This window comes from Protobothrops mucrosquamatus, unplaced genomic scaffold, assembly GCF_001527695.2.
Source record: "Protobothrops mucrosquamatus isolate PMUCROS unplaced genomic scaffold, P.Mucros_1.0 scaffold1526, whole genome shotgun sequence".
In the NCBI taxonomy this organism is placed as follows: Eukaryota; Metazoa; Chordata; class Lepidosauria; order Squamata; family Viperidae; genus Protobothrops; species Protobothrops mucrosquamatus.
Genome location: NW_015387698.1, coordinates 539855 through 557406, shown reverse-complemented (window position 1 = coordinate 557406; position 17552 = coordinate 539855). Strand labels below are relative to the sequence as shown.

Here is a 17552-nt window from a genome sequence, read left to right as displayed (position 1 = left end):
CACAGAAGATTCCACAGCAAAACAAATCAATACTTAGGGACAATGTTTGCCTCCCACTATTTAGTAGCTGGTTCACCTAATCCTCACACCATTCAATTAGTCCTATCTGGTCCAGATGGTTTGCTCAGACCATCAGTTGAGATCCCTAATATTGATTCCTCCATTATCACAATTTAATGTCCATCCTCTTCTGGAACATAGCTAGATGATAAGTGAGGAACCCTCTTGAATTTCATTATTATTTTTCATATTTTCTTTTTCCAAGAAGCCTGAGCTATGTATGATCTATTTATACCTCTCTACTCAGAGCAGGGGTGTCAAACTGCAGGCCAGTTTCATCCTACTGAAGCCGCACCCACCCCATTGCCAGCAATGCAAGAGTCGCGATACGTCGCAACACATCACGTGACGTGGCGAGCTTGACACCCGTGTCTTAGAGCATCACTGGGTTTAGACAATAGGAGCCCCTCATGAGGCTGAGTAAACAATAATTGCTCCCACTAAATTTGATATCCCTGTGATTACATTAGAGCCATATCCTAGCATGGCGTTAGCCTTTTTTCTTCAATTTAAGCCTTGTACTATTATGATTAATAACAGATACTTCCCTAATGCCAAATGACATTAACAGTCCTTCTTGACAACTATATTATTAATTTGCTATATTTACACCCAGATATTCCAGTACCAATTGCAGGCAACTTGAATGATGCATGCATTGGAGTTTGACACTTCCCTTCAGTTCATTTTAAATAGTTTCTCTCCCCCACCCCCGCCAAAAAAAAGGGATTTTTTTATTCCCAGGTATGATATAACAATGTGAGGGTTTTGACTGTCCAAATGAGCATGGCATTTCTAAATGGCAGTGCCAGAGTGATTCTAATGGGGAACTCAGTTCCAAGGTCCAAAAAGGTAAAAGCGATAGTCTTAATATCAGGCACCTACGTTAATTTTAGTTAGTTTTAGGCACCTATGTTAATCAATAACTCATTTTGTATTATGTTTTGTTTTGCTTTGAAAACAATGTTTTATCTGTTGTTTTATAATGGAGGTTTTTCATGTTTTTAAGCCACCTAGAATCATTGGATATGAAACGGGGTGGCAAATAATTTTATAAATAAATAAATATTGATATCAGAATATCATTAGAGAGAGAAAAGATACAGTTACTTTGAAGAGATGCATAGAGGTGCTCCACTTGCATCTAGACAGTCCAAAACATTTGATTTTAAAATTGAAGTACTGCACACTTCTGATCATTGTGATACTTTATCATCTTAGCCTCATAATCAGATTCGCTGATATTAGAAAACACACCAACAAAATCTCTCAAGCCTTTATTATATTTATCATCAAAAGTCAAAATCAGATGAAAATGCTTTTAGACTATTTTTAGATGTTAATATATTTCTTCCATGCATGTAAATTTTGTTAAAAAGTCTTTCCTACCTTGGTCTCCAAAATTTAATACATTCAGGAAAGTCATCACATATCTTTCACCTATAAAATTAATATTTCAAATTAGTATTTCTTTCCTAAAGTGTGATCCTGCCCAGGCTTAAGGAGCCAGTGGTCTACTCCAGAGGTCCCCAACTCCCAAGCTTCGGCCACTACCGGGTCTTGAGCCTTTCAGAACCGGGCCGCGGAAGAGGTGGGCAAGCAGCAGGGGAGTGCATGTGTGCATGCTCCAATTGTATGAGTGGCAGGCACAAACCCAGCACTCATACAAATAGAGCTGCACACGCATGCTTGCCCGCTGTTCATGCAGAATCATCCCCCCTTCCCCTCCCACCAGTCCACAAAGCCGAAAAGATTAGGGAACTCTGGTCTACTCTACTTAAGAAATTTTCCTTGAACCCAAACATATAGACAATTTTCATCCTCTTTCCTATTTCCCCCTTTTAGGGAAGGTTGTTGAGAGAACTCTGGAGGAAGTAGACTATCTAGACCCTTATAAGTCAGGTTTCAGACCAGGGCATGGGCTTAAGACAACATTGATTGTCCTTCTGAAAGACCTCTGGAGCAGGATGGAGGCAGATGTGTCCACTCTTCCTTTCCTTGATCTGTCAGTGGCCTTCAATACCATTACTCATGTTATACTTCTGGACCTTGAAACCATTCTGGGGTTGGAGTAGAAGAACACAGCATTGTAGTGGTTCTGCTCCTTATTTCAGGACCAGTTGTGGTTAGTATTGATGGAGAGAAGAAATCTTTTCCAAGCTCCTTTCTTCGTGGGGTCTCTCAGGGTTCTATGCTCTCCCCATTTATATTCAACATCTACCTGAAGCTACTGAGCAAAATAGTTTGCAAACACTCCAATGAAAGTTATCATCAATATGTTGGTAATTCTCAGTCATATATCTCTATCGAAGGCCAAGCAAGTGGTAGGGTTAATTTTTCGTGTCTACAAGCTAAGAGAATCTAAACAGGGAAGAACAGGTTCAGTTCAATCCTAGGGGCTTTGGGTATTAGCTCTGATGTTTTCCATTTTTAGTCCTTGATGGGGTAGCACTGCTTAATCAAAATTGTATGTAAATTTGGGGTCCTCCTGGACTTGCAGCTCCTGTTCAAAGAGCAGGTGATAACTAATCCAACTTGTGTACCAACTGCATATTTTCCTGAATCGGGAGCACTGCCCATAGTCATTCATGCCTCAGTACCTCCTGAGTAGACCATTAAAACACACTTTACTTGAGGCTACCCCTGAAAGTCATTTGGAAATTAAAATTAGTCCAGAATGCAGCAACTTGGGCAGTTATCAGTGGACCTTAGTATGCCCATGTTACACCACTGTTCAATGAGCTGCATTAGCTCTGAGTGCAAATCAAGATGTCCATAAATAACCTGATTCCCCATATCTCAGGCATGGGACCAGGTTATTTGTAGGGCTACCTGTCTTTAGTTCCTTCTGTCCCTAAATCTATTCAGATGAGCATGTCCATGTGGCAGAATCCAGCATGACTTTTCTGCTTCAGCATGAATCCTCTGAAACACTATAACCCAAGATTTGTGGAATCCTGACCCTGCTAGCATTTCAGAAGTCCCTGAAGATTTGGTTCCCTCTTCAAGTAGTCTGTAGGTAAGATGTGCCCCTCACTAAGTTGGTCTTTCTTATGATTGAAGTTGGTTTGTCCTCAGCCTCCATTATTTTGTTATTTTACTTTTTTTTGTTTGGTTTGATTTTAATCTTATATACACCACATAGCATCACTGTTGAGAGATTGGTGGCTATCTAAACCAGTTAGATCAGTCAGCTGTTTGATTGATCCATAGATAGATATAAATATGGGACCGCAAGCTGAAGTAGTAAGCAAATACTTCTCAAAGATTCATCAAAGAGTCTTTAAAGAATTCTGTACCTTCCCTTTTGCAATGAACAGAAACTAAACAGATCCATTAAAATAATCTCATGGAATCAGCATGTTTCTTCTCATTGCCCTTTAGCCTAAACCCATTCTAACAATTCCAAAAAATGTGGAAATGTCAGTCAATGACATTCTTTTTGCTATTGTTGGAAGAAGGGGACTGAGAATAAAAAAATCAAGTTGAAGAAAGTTTCATACTCACCCTCTGTTAAAATCTGTTTGAGGAATGACTGCTTAAAGAAACTCCAAGTCAGCCTTGCTTCCTTCCAGTTAACAATGTCCTGAAATATATACAAACAATTACATATAATTAAATATCCTGTCCCACTTTGTCTGGGTTTAAAAACAGCAGAGTTGGCCCCAGTTCATACCTCTCTGGAACACCAGGGCTAGGAAGGTTAAAAGAAATCCTGGAAGAAAACAGTGGCAAATACCTTCATACACCATCCATAAAAATTAATAATAATAATAATAAAGTTGGAAGGAACCTTGGAGGTCATCTAGTCCAACCCCGCTCAGGCAGGAAATCCTATACCATTTCAGACAAATGGCTGTCTAGTCTCTTCTTAAAAACTTCCAGTGTTGGAGCATTCATTGCTTCTGGAGGCAGGTTGTTCCACTGGTTAATTGTTCTAACTATCAGGAAGTTTCTCCTTAGTTCTAGGTTGCTTCTCTCCTTGATTAGTTTCCATCCATTGCTTCTTGTTCTGCCATCAGGCGCTTTGGAAAATAACTTGACTCCCTCTTCTTTGTGACAGCCCCTGGGCATATCCAGGAAGTCACTGGGGGGTCAAGCTTGATTCAATTTACTTTACACTGATATACCAATCAACATGATACAACCACTAAAAAAACTAATTAAAAAACTATATATAATGAAAGTAAGGTCTTAATTAAATATATACACACATATATTTGCCTGTTCCTAATTTAGTTTCTGTTATATTTTCTGCAAGTATTAATGTGGAAAACTCTTTATTTTTACAGCTACATTTTAATATGCAGCTCATAGAAATGTCTTCTATTATAACATCTGAATTGTTTACCAGAAGATTAAAATGCGGTCATTTTACCTTACTCGGGTTTTTTGTATTAGAATTAACTATATGTTTTCATAGTAAAATAAACTAGGCTAGATAAAATATAAGGTGTACTAACACTTTTCTGAAAAATGATGTGCATATAAGATCATTGAGCTAGCAGAGCTACAGTATTAGCAAAAGCTGTTTTCTGAACAATGTAATATATTTATTATTTCTAAAAGCTACAATCATCTCTGGATCTAAAGGTTTGCTTACATAAATAAAAATCCACTAGATGAAGTTTAAATCTAATATCAAAATGGTTAAACATACATATTTTGCTCAATAAGGTTACAGCAACCCCAATCTTTTCTTCTCTGAGACATTTCAGAAGTGATAGCTCTGAAACGTAGTAGCTTCATTCAGTGTCAAGTTTCATTAAAATCAAAAGAATAGTTTGCACCCGAATGAATTCAATGACACTAATACTAAAGCAATGGACTTTCATTTATTTTCATCATTTAATTCTGTTTAAATTTAATATTTACTTTGCAGTTTGTTGAGCACATTATGCACTAGATAAGTCAACATTTTGAATTCACATAAGTCATCTCATATATATGATATTTGTATAACTTTAAATACAAAGCATTATGTATGATATCTGTATAACTTTAAATACAAAGCATAATATGGGATTATTCAAAATAACTATTTTATAACCAGAATATTAATTTAAGCATATAAATTTGTTACACTCTTTTATAATTAAGAATTCATTATGGATTTAAAGTATCAGGCCACTGGAAGCACATTTTATAAAATAAATCTAAGTTCAGAGAAATCATTGGAAGATTTTTGCTTATAGGGTTAGATATTGCAGTTATTAAGCAGTCTCCTGGGTCATTAAGCAGACAGAAACCCAGGGAAGGAGCACACGGTGCCTTGGGCGTTGAGGGAGGCCTGGAGGGTCTGCTGACTTTCTGAGGAAATCCCTTGACTTTCTGGAGAAGGCAGCAGAGAAGATTGCTAATGGCATCACATGATTGCAAAGCACTTGGCAACTAATCCTAAATTGTACAACTTCCAAACATCCAGATACTGATCATATAATTGCATGGGGGGGTGTGTGCAATACTTTCTGAAGAGTTTTATGGGCCATAAAATACCCTTTCCAAGACCATTGTAACTTCGAAAAGTCATTAAACAATCAGAAGTCAAGGACTACCTATATTATAAAAATAAAGTTTTAAAAGAAACGGAGCTTAGAGATATGAGATAACTTCTCCACTACTACAAAAACTAATCAAGAATAGTTCAATGCTGATAAACAAATGGCCTCTGATTCTAGCTAATAAAATATTTTCCTCATATTTCCTCTTTATCATCTTATATGTATAGGCTGAACAGAGGATTACTAGTGAGGGAGTCCCTTCTTAAGATATAGAAAAACCTTAATGCAACAGAAATATGCCACATGAAGAGAATAAGGAAGATGACCTTGACAGAAATTTGCAGGAAATGTTACCTAGCCAAAACATTTTTAAGTCCAGAATGGCCAGATAACATCTGGAAGTGAATCAGGCAAATGCTTCCCTAAATTACTGAAGGAGGAGGAAGTATAGCCAGATCAGACTTGCAAGATTCTGTCAGGTTTTTTTAACAAAAAATATTATTTATGTAACAAGATTGTTATGTTGGAAACAGAAATATATACTTTGTTTAAATATTGAAATTAAGCCTAAGAGCAAAAATGTCTCAGCCCATTTCAGATATTGATTTTTTATTTACTAATATTGAATATCCAAGTTATAAATGATCTTACTGTATAACAAAAATGTGTACCCAGAATATCAAGTATTATATGCTTCTTTTTTCAAACAATAACATGTAAATATTAAGAATGTAATCAACTGAAACCTGAAAAATGACAGTGTAAAACTAAAACTGATTTAACAGCTAAGTGGTTAAACTATGATACTTAGTCTACAAATTTCTGAGGACAACTTGGCTACTCATGAACAACAACAGCAGCAAACATCTTGTGCCAAGAAGTAACCTGGATTTTTCTTTAAGTTGTTGGACTTACCTCATTTTGTCCAAAAGCTGGCAAAAAAGATACCATTCTAGTAATAGGAAATGATTTTTTGGTTGCTTCAGGAGAACCCAAAAATTTCATGAAATATATTATATAACATGATACTAGAATGGTAGTGTATAAAAGCTGAAAAGGAAAAATAATTCATGTTGGTTTTATAGTCAACAGGACAGTGCAGCAACATTCTTATTTGAACAACAACAAAAGGGAATCTCGGCAACATTCAACAGTGATGGAATTACATCCACTCCAATCCTGCTTAAGGATCAACATAGTGAGGCAGATGCCAATGGGCACAGGATACAAGCAATATGACTTTTCTCTAGGGGGAACCTGTCAACCTCAGTTTTCAGTTTGTACTGGTCTATTTGTGAGCACTCATCTTAACTTGGGCCAAGAAATTTAAAATGATGAGGGAAATGCTATAAGTAAGAAATTTAATTCTGAATTATTTTCAAGACAAACCCACCCCTTATGTTCATCTCACCTCCTTGGCAGAGTAGCACTGGCACTTCTGCACAAGACACAAGCATATACTAGTTTTCCATACCACTTATCCATCATGCTAAATTAAAAGTTATATGTGTCTAGCATGCACTGGGATGTAAATATATTTGCTTGGGAACACCATTAATGTGACATGGCTTAAAGAAAATGTTCCAGTTTCAACAATCAATTCATATGATAGATCCAATAAATGATAATAAAGCAGGTAGAAAACTGTACCTGAGCCAAAGAAAAGATATAGAGCCCCCAGTGTGGATACAAAACTACTAGAAGGACTGTTAAAAAGCATTTGCAAAGGATCGTCAAACTCTCAGCTATCACCTGTAAAGAACATATAAAGATCTTATCAGATACACAACTTCCTAATACTTATGTGTCAGATTCAAAAAGCATGTAATCCAGAAATCTTATTTTGAAGCATTTCTATAGCTCTGAAAAGCCTTGAATACTTTCTACAACAGCAGAAACTTCTCAAAGTACAACCATTTTTCTTTAGGACAATATTTTCAGTTGTTTTTAGTTGTTTGGGCATCCATATCCTCTGTGCCAGACATAATGAACTGAACCCCAGTTAAATTATTCTTGCTTTGTTTCAGGAAAATAAGGTAGTTATCAGGATTAAAAAGCCTATTGATTTCAGTAAACTCAAATGTGATGAACAAGTAAACTTAGTAAAGCAATACTATGGAAGAAATCTTGTTCCAAATGTTTCCAGGCCTGCAATGATGGCTCTGTATTATAAACAACACCATCATCAGCTTTGAAAGGGAAAGGAAAATAATAAAAAATAATTGCTAGAGATGAAAAAGAAGAATCTTTATATACTTTGGTTATGCAGGTATAGCTTCTGTAAGACTACCTCTATGTAAACCTCATTTTGCCAATGCAACAGCACTTCCACCATTTCTGCTTAGCCATTCTAGTGTAGTGGTTAATGTCAGTGGTGGGATTCAAATATGTGAACAACCGGTTCTCTATGTGGATGCTGCTTCTGGAAGTCCATTCTGGGCCTGGGCAATAAAAAATTAGCTACCGGTTCTGCCGAACTGGTGCGAATTGGCTGAATCCCACCACTGGTTAATGTGCTGACTAGAAACCACAAGAGTAGGAGTTTTAGCATGAGACCAGAGGTGTGACTTTCTCAGCCCAACACATTTCACGGTGTTATTGTTGTGGGGAAAATAAGAAACAGAAGAGTTATGTACATTGCTTTGAACTGTGCAAAAATAAAAGGTGGTATTATCATATACATGTGAAATCACAGCTGCCAGTTCTTTAGCTGATGTTGGCCTTCATTCGCATCATGTTCTTCCCAAGAACCTAGGCTATCATAATCTATATGTACAGATCCAAGTAGTGTGGCTTTTGTATCTGGCACTTGGAAATTTTATCACTATGCAGATTTTCTGAGTGTAGTCTAAGACTTTTTGGTATGGTACCCAATGTGCAATAACCACTGGGATCATCATTGCCAGTTTATACCATAATCCTTTAACTTCAATTTTCAGATCTTGGTACTTTGTAATCATTTTGTATCTTTGTATTATGGTTCATTCACAGTCAGCCAGATGTTCAGACTGGATTTGGCATTTTTGTCTACCTATAGAGTCCTTACCAAGGAGTTGTGCATGTTTGAATTGATGGTATTACAGATATCGTCGCAGGATGGAAGCTGTTCCTAGTAAGGCCGCCTTTTGCAATTGACTGATGGCAAATTTGTCAATGCCAATGGTGTCCAAGTGGTGCTCCAGTTGTTTTGGGATTGCACCCAAGGCGCCCATTACTATTGCTACTATCCTTGCTTGCCTTTGCCACCGTCATTCTATTTCTATTTGTAGGTCTTTGTATTTTGTTATCTTCTCCAGTTCTTTCTCTTCTGCTGTCTCCAGGCACTGCCATGACCATTATCCAGATTTTGTTGTCTTTCTTATTGACAGTTGTTAAGTCTGGGGTGTTATGTGGCAGGTGCTTGTCGTTGTTTTTGTTATTGTCATTGTTATTCAATAAGACTAATGCATTTAAGTTAATGTATTTAGATTAATCAGTAAATCAATACTTTACCTATAAGAAAATGTCAGAATATGTCAGAATAAATTTTTTAACTTCAGACATCTATTCATGATTATAATTTTAAAAGAAGCAAGAAATACAATTTCATATAATTTCACTAACCTTTAGGCGTACAAGTAAATGTACTTGAGCTAAAACCCAAAAAGGTTCACCCAGGAGTTCAATCACAGCAGAAAGACAAAAAGCAAGTACTCCAAAATTATAGTAAGGAATTGCATTTTCATTAGGAACTTCAAGTATATCTAGCCAGATCCAGCCGAAGAACGCACACCAACATACGCCCAACGGAACTCTACAAAAGTTAAGATAAATCATTAAGCCAAAAATAATAACTTGCTCTTTTCTCTCCCATCTTCAATGTGAATTTTTAGAAACGTCTGCAAACCATGAGTCAGTACAATACATTTCAAATGTGTGTGTACCTGTTTTTTCCTACATCTATAGGAATAAATTATTTCTGTAGTTTAATTACACTTTTTCTTGGAATGCATTACAACTTATAAGGTTTTTGCATACATATTTATTTGAGAAATCTATGCTTTTCATCCAGTGCTTTAGGGTAGGAATGCTCTTTGGAAACTAATAACCTAATGCAAAAAGCAAAAAAGGAACAGCACAAACAGCAAATTTTGCAGATGTTATATGCAAATATGCACGGGTGCGAATAAAGACACAGAGAGAGAGAGAGAGAGAGAGAGAGAGAGAGAGAGAGAGAGAGCGCTTTTATTTGCTCCTTCACTCACTATAAAAAAGCAAGGCACTTGCATTTCTTCAACTAAAGCAGAGTACAGTATTATATAAAAGATCCACAGTCTTTCCCATCAGCATTGACTTTCCAAAGTTTATTTAACTTCGGAACATTAGCACTGAAAATTGGAGATTGCTTTTTTTTTCCAGGCAGTGGGACAAGAATTATTCCAAAGAAAATTATTCTCATCCAAAAGCTGAATAGCAGCTTTTCTCAATTTCTCAAATGTGGTCTATGGAGATGTGGTAATTAATATATGCAATTAGAATTAAATTAGAAAGGCAAATTAAATTACCTAATTAAACGTTAGGTAATTAATATATGCAATTAGAATGAAACTATTACAGATAAACTAAGATGCAATTTAGGTAAGCATCAAGTGATTTGACAATTTCATATCCTATCTTGAGGAACTCAACTGCCTGTTTCTCAATGCAATCATGACTTCAAAAACAAGCTCCTCTACCTTTTCAAAAGTGCAAGCAAAATTGCAGAACTCAATAACTAAAATGTTCAAATGAGTAATTTAAACTTACGTTAGCCATAACAGATTAAATGTTTGTGTCCAGTTCCTTCTTGAACTACCACTCAAACAAGCTTTACGGAATGCTTCTCTGGCTAAGAAAACTATTGTTGAATAAAGCAGCGTCAGTCTAATATTTTGGGAGGAAAAGGGAAGAAAAAGAAAGAAAAAGGGAATTTCATTTTAAAAAGGTAATTTCCACTATAAATAATTTTATTATATTGTTATTAATATAGTTATATTAAGCATATAACCATTATAGCTATCAATAATAGGTATCAAAGAATATTTGATTACCTTAGGGTTCTCAATTGTGAATTGCACTCACCCAGGGACACATGCAACCGGGGCAAGTCATAACATCTCACAGAAGTTGTGCCAGACACAAACTAGGCATTTGAATATTAATAAGCTTATAAATCATTTACTACATGCTTCCCTTTTGTAACAGAAGATATATGAACTGCCCCAATATGTATTTTCAAATTACTTAAGTTTCAAAATACTTAGGTTTTAGTCTTTTTTTAATTAACCTTTTATAAATACATAGCTTTTAAAAAATTCTTAAATTTAGTTGTTGAAAATCTGAGGTGATATCAAAAATTTCAGTGAAGTTTTTTTCTACTTTACCCTGATTACATATATTTTGCAAATTGGGGAGATAATGCAATTTAAATGGACAGACCTCTCATTTCTGCAGAATATAACAGAAGATATATTCATGCTTGGTAATGATCCCCAGGTTTTAGCTTTAAGCTTCTTTTCTCTGGATCCTATCTAAGTTATATTTAAATGTTATACTAAGTTTCTTAGTAACACTATTAATTACAGAAAAAATAATAATCTTATAATATTTTACCATTTTGTATGCAATTGTAACTCACTGAGTATATATTATATGGTATCAAGAAAAGTGGAAATGATTTTTATTAATTTATACCACAGATTTATCTATGTATTCCCATTGTTTATTTTTCATCTGTCTGAAAACAAGTTTCTTGAGGGTTTCATAATAAAAATTAAAATCAAGAAATACACAAAATGAAAATCATAAAAGAAGAGCACACTGAAAATATTATTCAAGGTTTTCTTATGTCTCTCATAGAGTTCTATTGCTTTTAGTGGATCAATTTTAAATGTCAAATTCTGTCAGAAGTAATTTTGCTCTAGAATAACCATAGGTAAAAGAATATTACATTAAGGTATCACATTAAGGCATCAAAGCTACACAACAGCTCTCTTTTAAAGGTAGAAGTGTAGTTTTGGACACGTGGCTATTATTTTTCAGACAAAGTTTTTGTTAATTAAGGGAAGGTAGAAAAACTAGTACATTTGGCCATACCTGGTGTACAATTAAATCCAGTATATTTCACATTTTGAAATAATAAAGAAGCAGCAAAACTGTCATTTCAAGAATGACTCAGAAGTACTGCATATCTATTAAAATCAGGAATGACTTTGGAAATATAGCATTTTCAAAAGCCACTAGATATTTACATAATTTAGAGGAAAAGGCATTTATTCAAGAAACTAAATCACAAACTCAAATTTGCATTTAAAATCAGTGCAGGCTTTGATTCATCTATACAGTTCAAAATATCTCCTTGCAGAATCACGCCAAACAGCAGAAAGTTAAGTAATTTATCCATATTTATTCCAGACAGAAAATAGAGACAAAGCTATTATAACTTGGAACCATTAATATTTCATGTTTTTATGAAATAACTATGATTTATTACCTTACATTCACAAGACCAATTACTTCTTTTGATACATAACGTAAAGTAAAAGCATTTAAACCAAACGTAATTAGCCGGAATAGCACCTGCAAAAAGAAAAGTGAAATTAATCAAACATTAACTTTCAAACTGTAAATCAGGGGTCTTCAAACTTGGCCCTTTTATGACTTGTGGACTGGCTGAGGAATTCTGGGATTTGAAGTCATAAAAGGGCCAAGTTTGAAGACCTCTGCTGTAAATGAACTCAACATTTGTTTGTTTCAGGACTTCATCTTAACACTATGACAGTGGTGGCGAACCTATGGCACGCGTGCCAGAGGCGGCACTTGGAGCCCTCTCTGTGGGCACGCACACCGTTGCCCCAGCAGAGTTCGCCAGAGTAGCGAGCACGTGGCGTTTGGAAGCGACAGGGCAGGAAGTGAGCAAGCGGCATTGCCCCCCCCCGAGAGTGCCCCGGAGATGGTGAGGGACTGGCCCTGGCCACGCTCACCCAGGCTGCCATAATCACTGCAGCCACACCCAACCAGTGGACCACGCCCCCCTGAGACACCACAATGCTGACGCAGCCCTGGCACTTTGCGATAAATAAGTGGTCTTTGGGTTGCAGTTTGGGCACTCGGTCTCTAAAAGGTTTGCCATCACTGCACTATGATCTTATCTCCACTAAATAATAGTAAACGCTTCAATTCAATTACTCAATTCATATGTAGGATTATTCACTTGTTCTAATACTGGTAGTTGAAGTTGGATACTCCAAAAAGGCTGCCTATAAACTTTTGTTACAAACTCAGTAATAACTCTACAGATACTTAAATTTAATGTATTCATTATACATGCAAGACCAAGCCCTTTTAAGTGATTAAGTCTAAATTACATTCTCTCACCTTCAGACTCAATCACACTCACAGAATATGAAGCACGTGGAATGCATAGAACTTTTATTAGTTTAATTTGTAATATTACTAACATTCCTTTCAAAATAAAAACATTAGCTTGCATTACCAAATAAACCTTTCAGCATGGAAAAGAGCAATCCTACTGTATTATAGGTTGTAGAATAGAATGGTAAAAACCTGAGCATAATGAAAAGCTTTTCCAAAAAGGTATCAGCATTATTGTTAGTTTTTATATAAGATTCTATATATGGCAATAGAAAATAATTACACCCCATATTGTAATTACAACTTGGCTGTAATGAGTCTTAACTGCCATATAGTTATTGAACTATGCTGTTTGTTTCGATTACAGCCTAACCTAATCTGTAGGGCAATGCTTGTAGCCTTTTCAGAATGAACTTCCATCAGTTGTTTAAAGCGTAAGTAACATTTTCAATCCCGAGTCTGTTTCTATTACTTGTATCAAAGAATTCTTCTACACAACAAGATTCCTTTGGGTTAGCATTACAAATTATAGGCAGCAGTTGTTTTAGGGAAATGCAAGTGTCTTTGCTTGATTTAATTATTCCAGACATGGAAGCTCAACAATGTAGCTGTAGGATTATTATAGCTGCAAGTCTACTAAATGCACAAAAAAGAAAACACTCTGAAATAACCTCAATGGAGGAATGCCTGATGAAGATGATAAAACTTGAAGAGAGGGCAAAACAACTTGCTTAATTAAAGGAAAATCAATAACTACATTTATCAGTGGCTGGAAACCCCTTCTGGCCTTTCTGTTATAAAAAGAAAAAAATGAAGTTGTGATTTATGGGACTGAGGATGAGAAAGGATAGTTCATGGGAAAAAAGGAAATTATGATGTAATCTTAGAGAGGATAAAATATAAAGGCATTTATACCACTGTAAAAAGATTATGAGATAATCTTTATATTCTTTTCTTTCTTTCCCACTATTCTTCCTTGTTTCTTTTCTAATATTTGCACTTTTATCTTGTTAAAATGCTTGCTTAAAGTAAAATCAATAATTACATTTATCTGTGACTGGAAGCCCCTTATGTATGTGTGTGTGTGCATGTGTATTTATGTATGCACACATCCATACATACAGTACATACACACACATACACCCATTCACTCACTCACATATACCTACACACACATACATACACTCTACATTTTTTGACATTAAATGAACCACTAGAAAGATTATCAGGGAAAAAGTTTAGCCTTTGAATGCATGCATCACCAAATCCACTTATGGTACCTATCTCATTGTCAACTGTGAATAAAATGGTAACATGAGAACATAAGAACTTTATCCAATGAGAACCATCTGACTCTTTGCATTGAATTGATTAAATAAATTATTTATTCAATGTGAGAAATAGAGAAAACAAGAGTATAAGAAGAGATATGACAGGAAAAGCTCTAAAGCCAATTGTTGTTGTTGTTGTTAATAGCGAAGTCGTGTCCGACCCATCACGACCCCATGGACAACGTTCCTCCAGGTCTTCCTGTCCTCTACCATCTTCTGGAGTCCATTTAAGTTCACGCCTACTGCTTCAGTGACTCCATCCAGCCACCTCATTCTCTGTTGTCCCCTTCTTCTATTGCCCTCAATCTTTCCCAGCATTAGGCCCTTCTCCAGTGAGTCCTTCCTTCTCATTAGGTGGCCAAAGTANTCCCCATCTGAGGTGATCTTGGAGCCCAGGAAAATAAAATCTGTCACTACCTCCATTTCTTCCCCATCTATTTGCCAGGAATTGAGAGGGCCGGATGCCATGATTTTGGTTTTCTTAATGTTGAGTTTCAAGCCAACTTTTGCACTCTCCTTCTTCACCCGCATCAAGAGGCTCTTTAGTTCCTCTTCACTTTCTGCCACTTGAGTGGTATCATCTGCATATCTTAGGTTGTTGATATTTCTCCCGGCAATCTTAATTCCAACTTTTGATTCATCTAGCCCTGCCTTTCTCATGATGTGCTCTGCATATAAGTTAAATAGGCAGGGCGACAGTATACAGCCTTGCCGGACTCCTTTCCCAATTTTGAACCAATCAGTGGTTCCGTGTCCAGCCTCATTGTTGCTTCTTGACCCAATAGTATTTATTAAAAGAATGTGACACTGATAAGCAAATATCTCTTAGGCATACATTCTTTGTTAAGCTTAGACCTTACATATTTTGCCATTTGCCAAAAATGTCTTGAAATAACTGAATCCACAAATAGTTTTTATAAAGTAATTTCTCAGATTAAATGCAGGTAATTTCTGAGAAATGGCAAATATGCATATGGCAAAGAGATGAGGGAAAACAAAGCATCTTAGAGGACAGTATCAAGATTCAGGAGGAGGATGAGCAACAGGCAGAAATCAACAAGATGAATTTTAATAGAAAAACAGTGCTGAACAGGAAGAAAAAAACTCAAAGGCACAAATATAGTAAATGCAGAGACTATATAGGTCAGCAGTATAGACAAAACGGAGTTGGTGTCTTGATGAATGTCTCAAGAATATGAGCCAGGAATCATTTTAGGAATACTGGACCTGGAATGTATCCAGAGGAGACCTAAAGGTGCTATTTCCAAAGACAACTGGAATTTCTTGGGGGTTTTTCCTTTGAAAATGTTTCGCTTCTCATCCAAGAAGCTTTTTCAGTTCTAACTGAATGGGACAGCAAATAAATAATTGCTTCTCATCCAAGAAGCTTCTTCAGTTCTAACTGAATGGTGGGAAATGATTGTTGTAAGCCGCCCAGAGTTGTATGGATATCAGATGGATGGATGGATGGATGGATAAAATAAAATAAAATAAATAACCGAGAGAGTCCAATTCTCTTTTGGAAAAAGCACCTTTGGAACAACCATGACCTGTGATTGAGAATCTCCATAGACATATCCTATTATGTGAAGGGCATTATGTCCTGGAACAGTGGGGAGTGCTGAATATGTTTATCCTGGAGAAAAGATCTGGGAAGGCATAACATCTGTTTTTAAGTCTCTCAGGGGCTGTCCCATAGAAGACAGGGCAGAGTTGTTACAGGACACAGGAAACACTAGGTTTAGATTACAAAGTAAATTTCAGCTCAACATCAAGAAAATGTCTTAAATGGAACAGACATTTATCTGAGATGCTGGAGCGTTGGATTCCTGCAGTGGCAAAAGGTTGCAATAGGAAAAATCATTTCCAACATTTGGGATTCTTATGATTCACGAGCCAACATTTGGGATTCTTATCACGAGCCACAGAACTTGCTATAGCATAGTCACATATGCTATGATCGATTTTTGAAACTCCACTGATTTTTTGCCTATTGAAGTCACTTTGCTTCCCGGCTCCGCCAGCAGCTTATTGACGTGTCTGGACACGTTAAACGGCTTCTCTCCACTTCAACGGGAGCTTGAGATTCACCACCTCTCTTGGAAAGAGCCAGTCCGAGAAAGGAGAGGCCGGCAGTCGGGAAAAAGAGGCGGAAAGAGAGCGAAAGGCGGCGGCGACTGCGCGCCCTCTGATCTCCATCCCCGCCTTCCCATCTTCTGGGGCGGGTACCTGCAAGAGGGCGTTGGAGGAAGCCAGCTTGGCGGTATCCCTGAGCACGTCCTGGGAGCCCATCGTCCCCGGCACCGTCCCGCCATCCTTCGCGCCCATGCGAAACGATTCTCCGGTCCCGCCGAACTCTTTCCCTTCCCTCGCCGGCTGCCTTGTCAGAAGAGGAGAAGCAGCCGGTGGCTCCTCCCCGTCGCGCTCGGATCCCGTCAGCCGCAGAGGCAGGACGAGAAGGCGGCGGCTTGTTCCACCGAATCGTCTCTAATCCGCTGCAGATGCTATTGCGCTGTCCTTGCTTTCCCCCCCCTTTCTTTTTTTTTTCCTTCGCACCTGCAAGATTCACACGTGGCAAAACCGGGAATCCAGCTGCCGCGGAAAGTGCCCCTTCTTTGAACTGGCCGGTTGTCTTGGGCGAGTGTGTTTTGGGGCCTGGTTTGCCGCGGTAAGGCGGAGGGGAGGCTGGTTTCCTAGTCCTTGTTCCCCAGTCCTACCTCAGGCCGGAGTTAGGCGTACTGGGAATAAAGATCGGGACTTGGAATGGATTTTCTCCCCATTGAGTTTGTGACCATTGCCTGCTGCTGACATTTTTTCTAGTGGAAGGTTTCTTTGAAATAGGTCTAAACGTGCCAGAGGTTAATCTTATGAATGGTGCTCCCATACAGCTTAAACTAAAACTGAGTTTATTACACTAGTATTCATGCACATATAAACATGCAGAAGAATGGAGTTGGAAGGGATCTTGGAGATGGCTGTCCAGTGTCTTCTTAAAAGCTTCCGGCTTTTAAACGTCTGAAGGCAAGCCTTCCACTGGTTTTTTTCACTGTTAGGAAATTTCTTCTTAATTTTATTTATTTATTTATTTATTTATTTTATTGAACTTATATGCCGCCCTTCTCCCAACAGGACTCAGGGCGGCTTACAGCATATTAAAACGATACAAACACTATCCCCAATAAAAACCAATTAAAAACAAATATTTACCGCTGTGTTACCATTAAAATTCTAATTAAAATTGTCCCTATTTAAAATTCTCCCTAGGCCA

General features: G+C 37.1%; 1 protein-coding gene across 1 annotated transcript in view; it reads right to left on the bottom strand.

The window, feature by feature from the left end:
* RFT1 (RFT1 homolog) overlaps window positions 1–16667 on the bottom strand; it is a 35979-nt gene extending 19312 nt beyond the window's left edge. The window contains exons 1-8 of the mRNA XM_015822340.1: window positions 16514–16667; window positions 12073–12158; window positions 10347–10463; window positions 9165–9354; window positions 7212–7313; window positions 6477–6611; window positions 3568–3646; window positions 1450–1500 (exon numbers count right to left, since the gene is read on the bottom strand). Of these exons, the coding sequence (XP_015677826.1) occupies window positions 1450–1500; window positions 3568–3646; window positions 6477–6611; window positions 7212–7313; window positions 9165–9354; window positions 10347–10463; window positions 12073–12158; window positions 16514–16612 (859 nt within the window). The 5' untranslated portion in view covers window positions 16613–16667. The remainder of the gene's footprint in view (window positions 1–1449; window positions 1501–3567; window positions 3647–6476; window positions 6612–7211; window positions 7314–9164; window positions 9355–10346; window positions 10464–12072; window positions 12159–16513) is intronic.
* Between the last annotated feature and the right edge of the window lie 885 nt (window positions 16668–17552).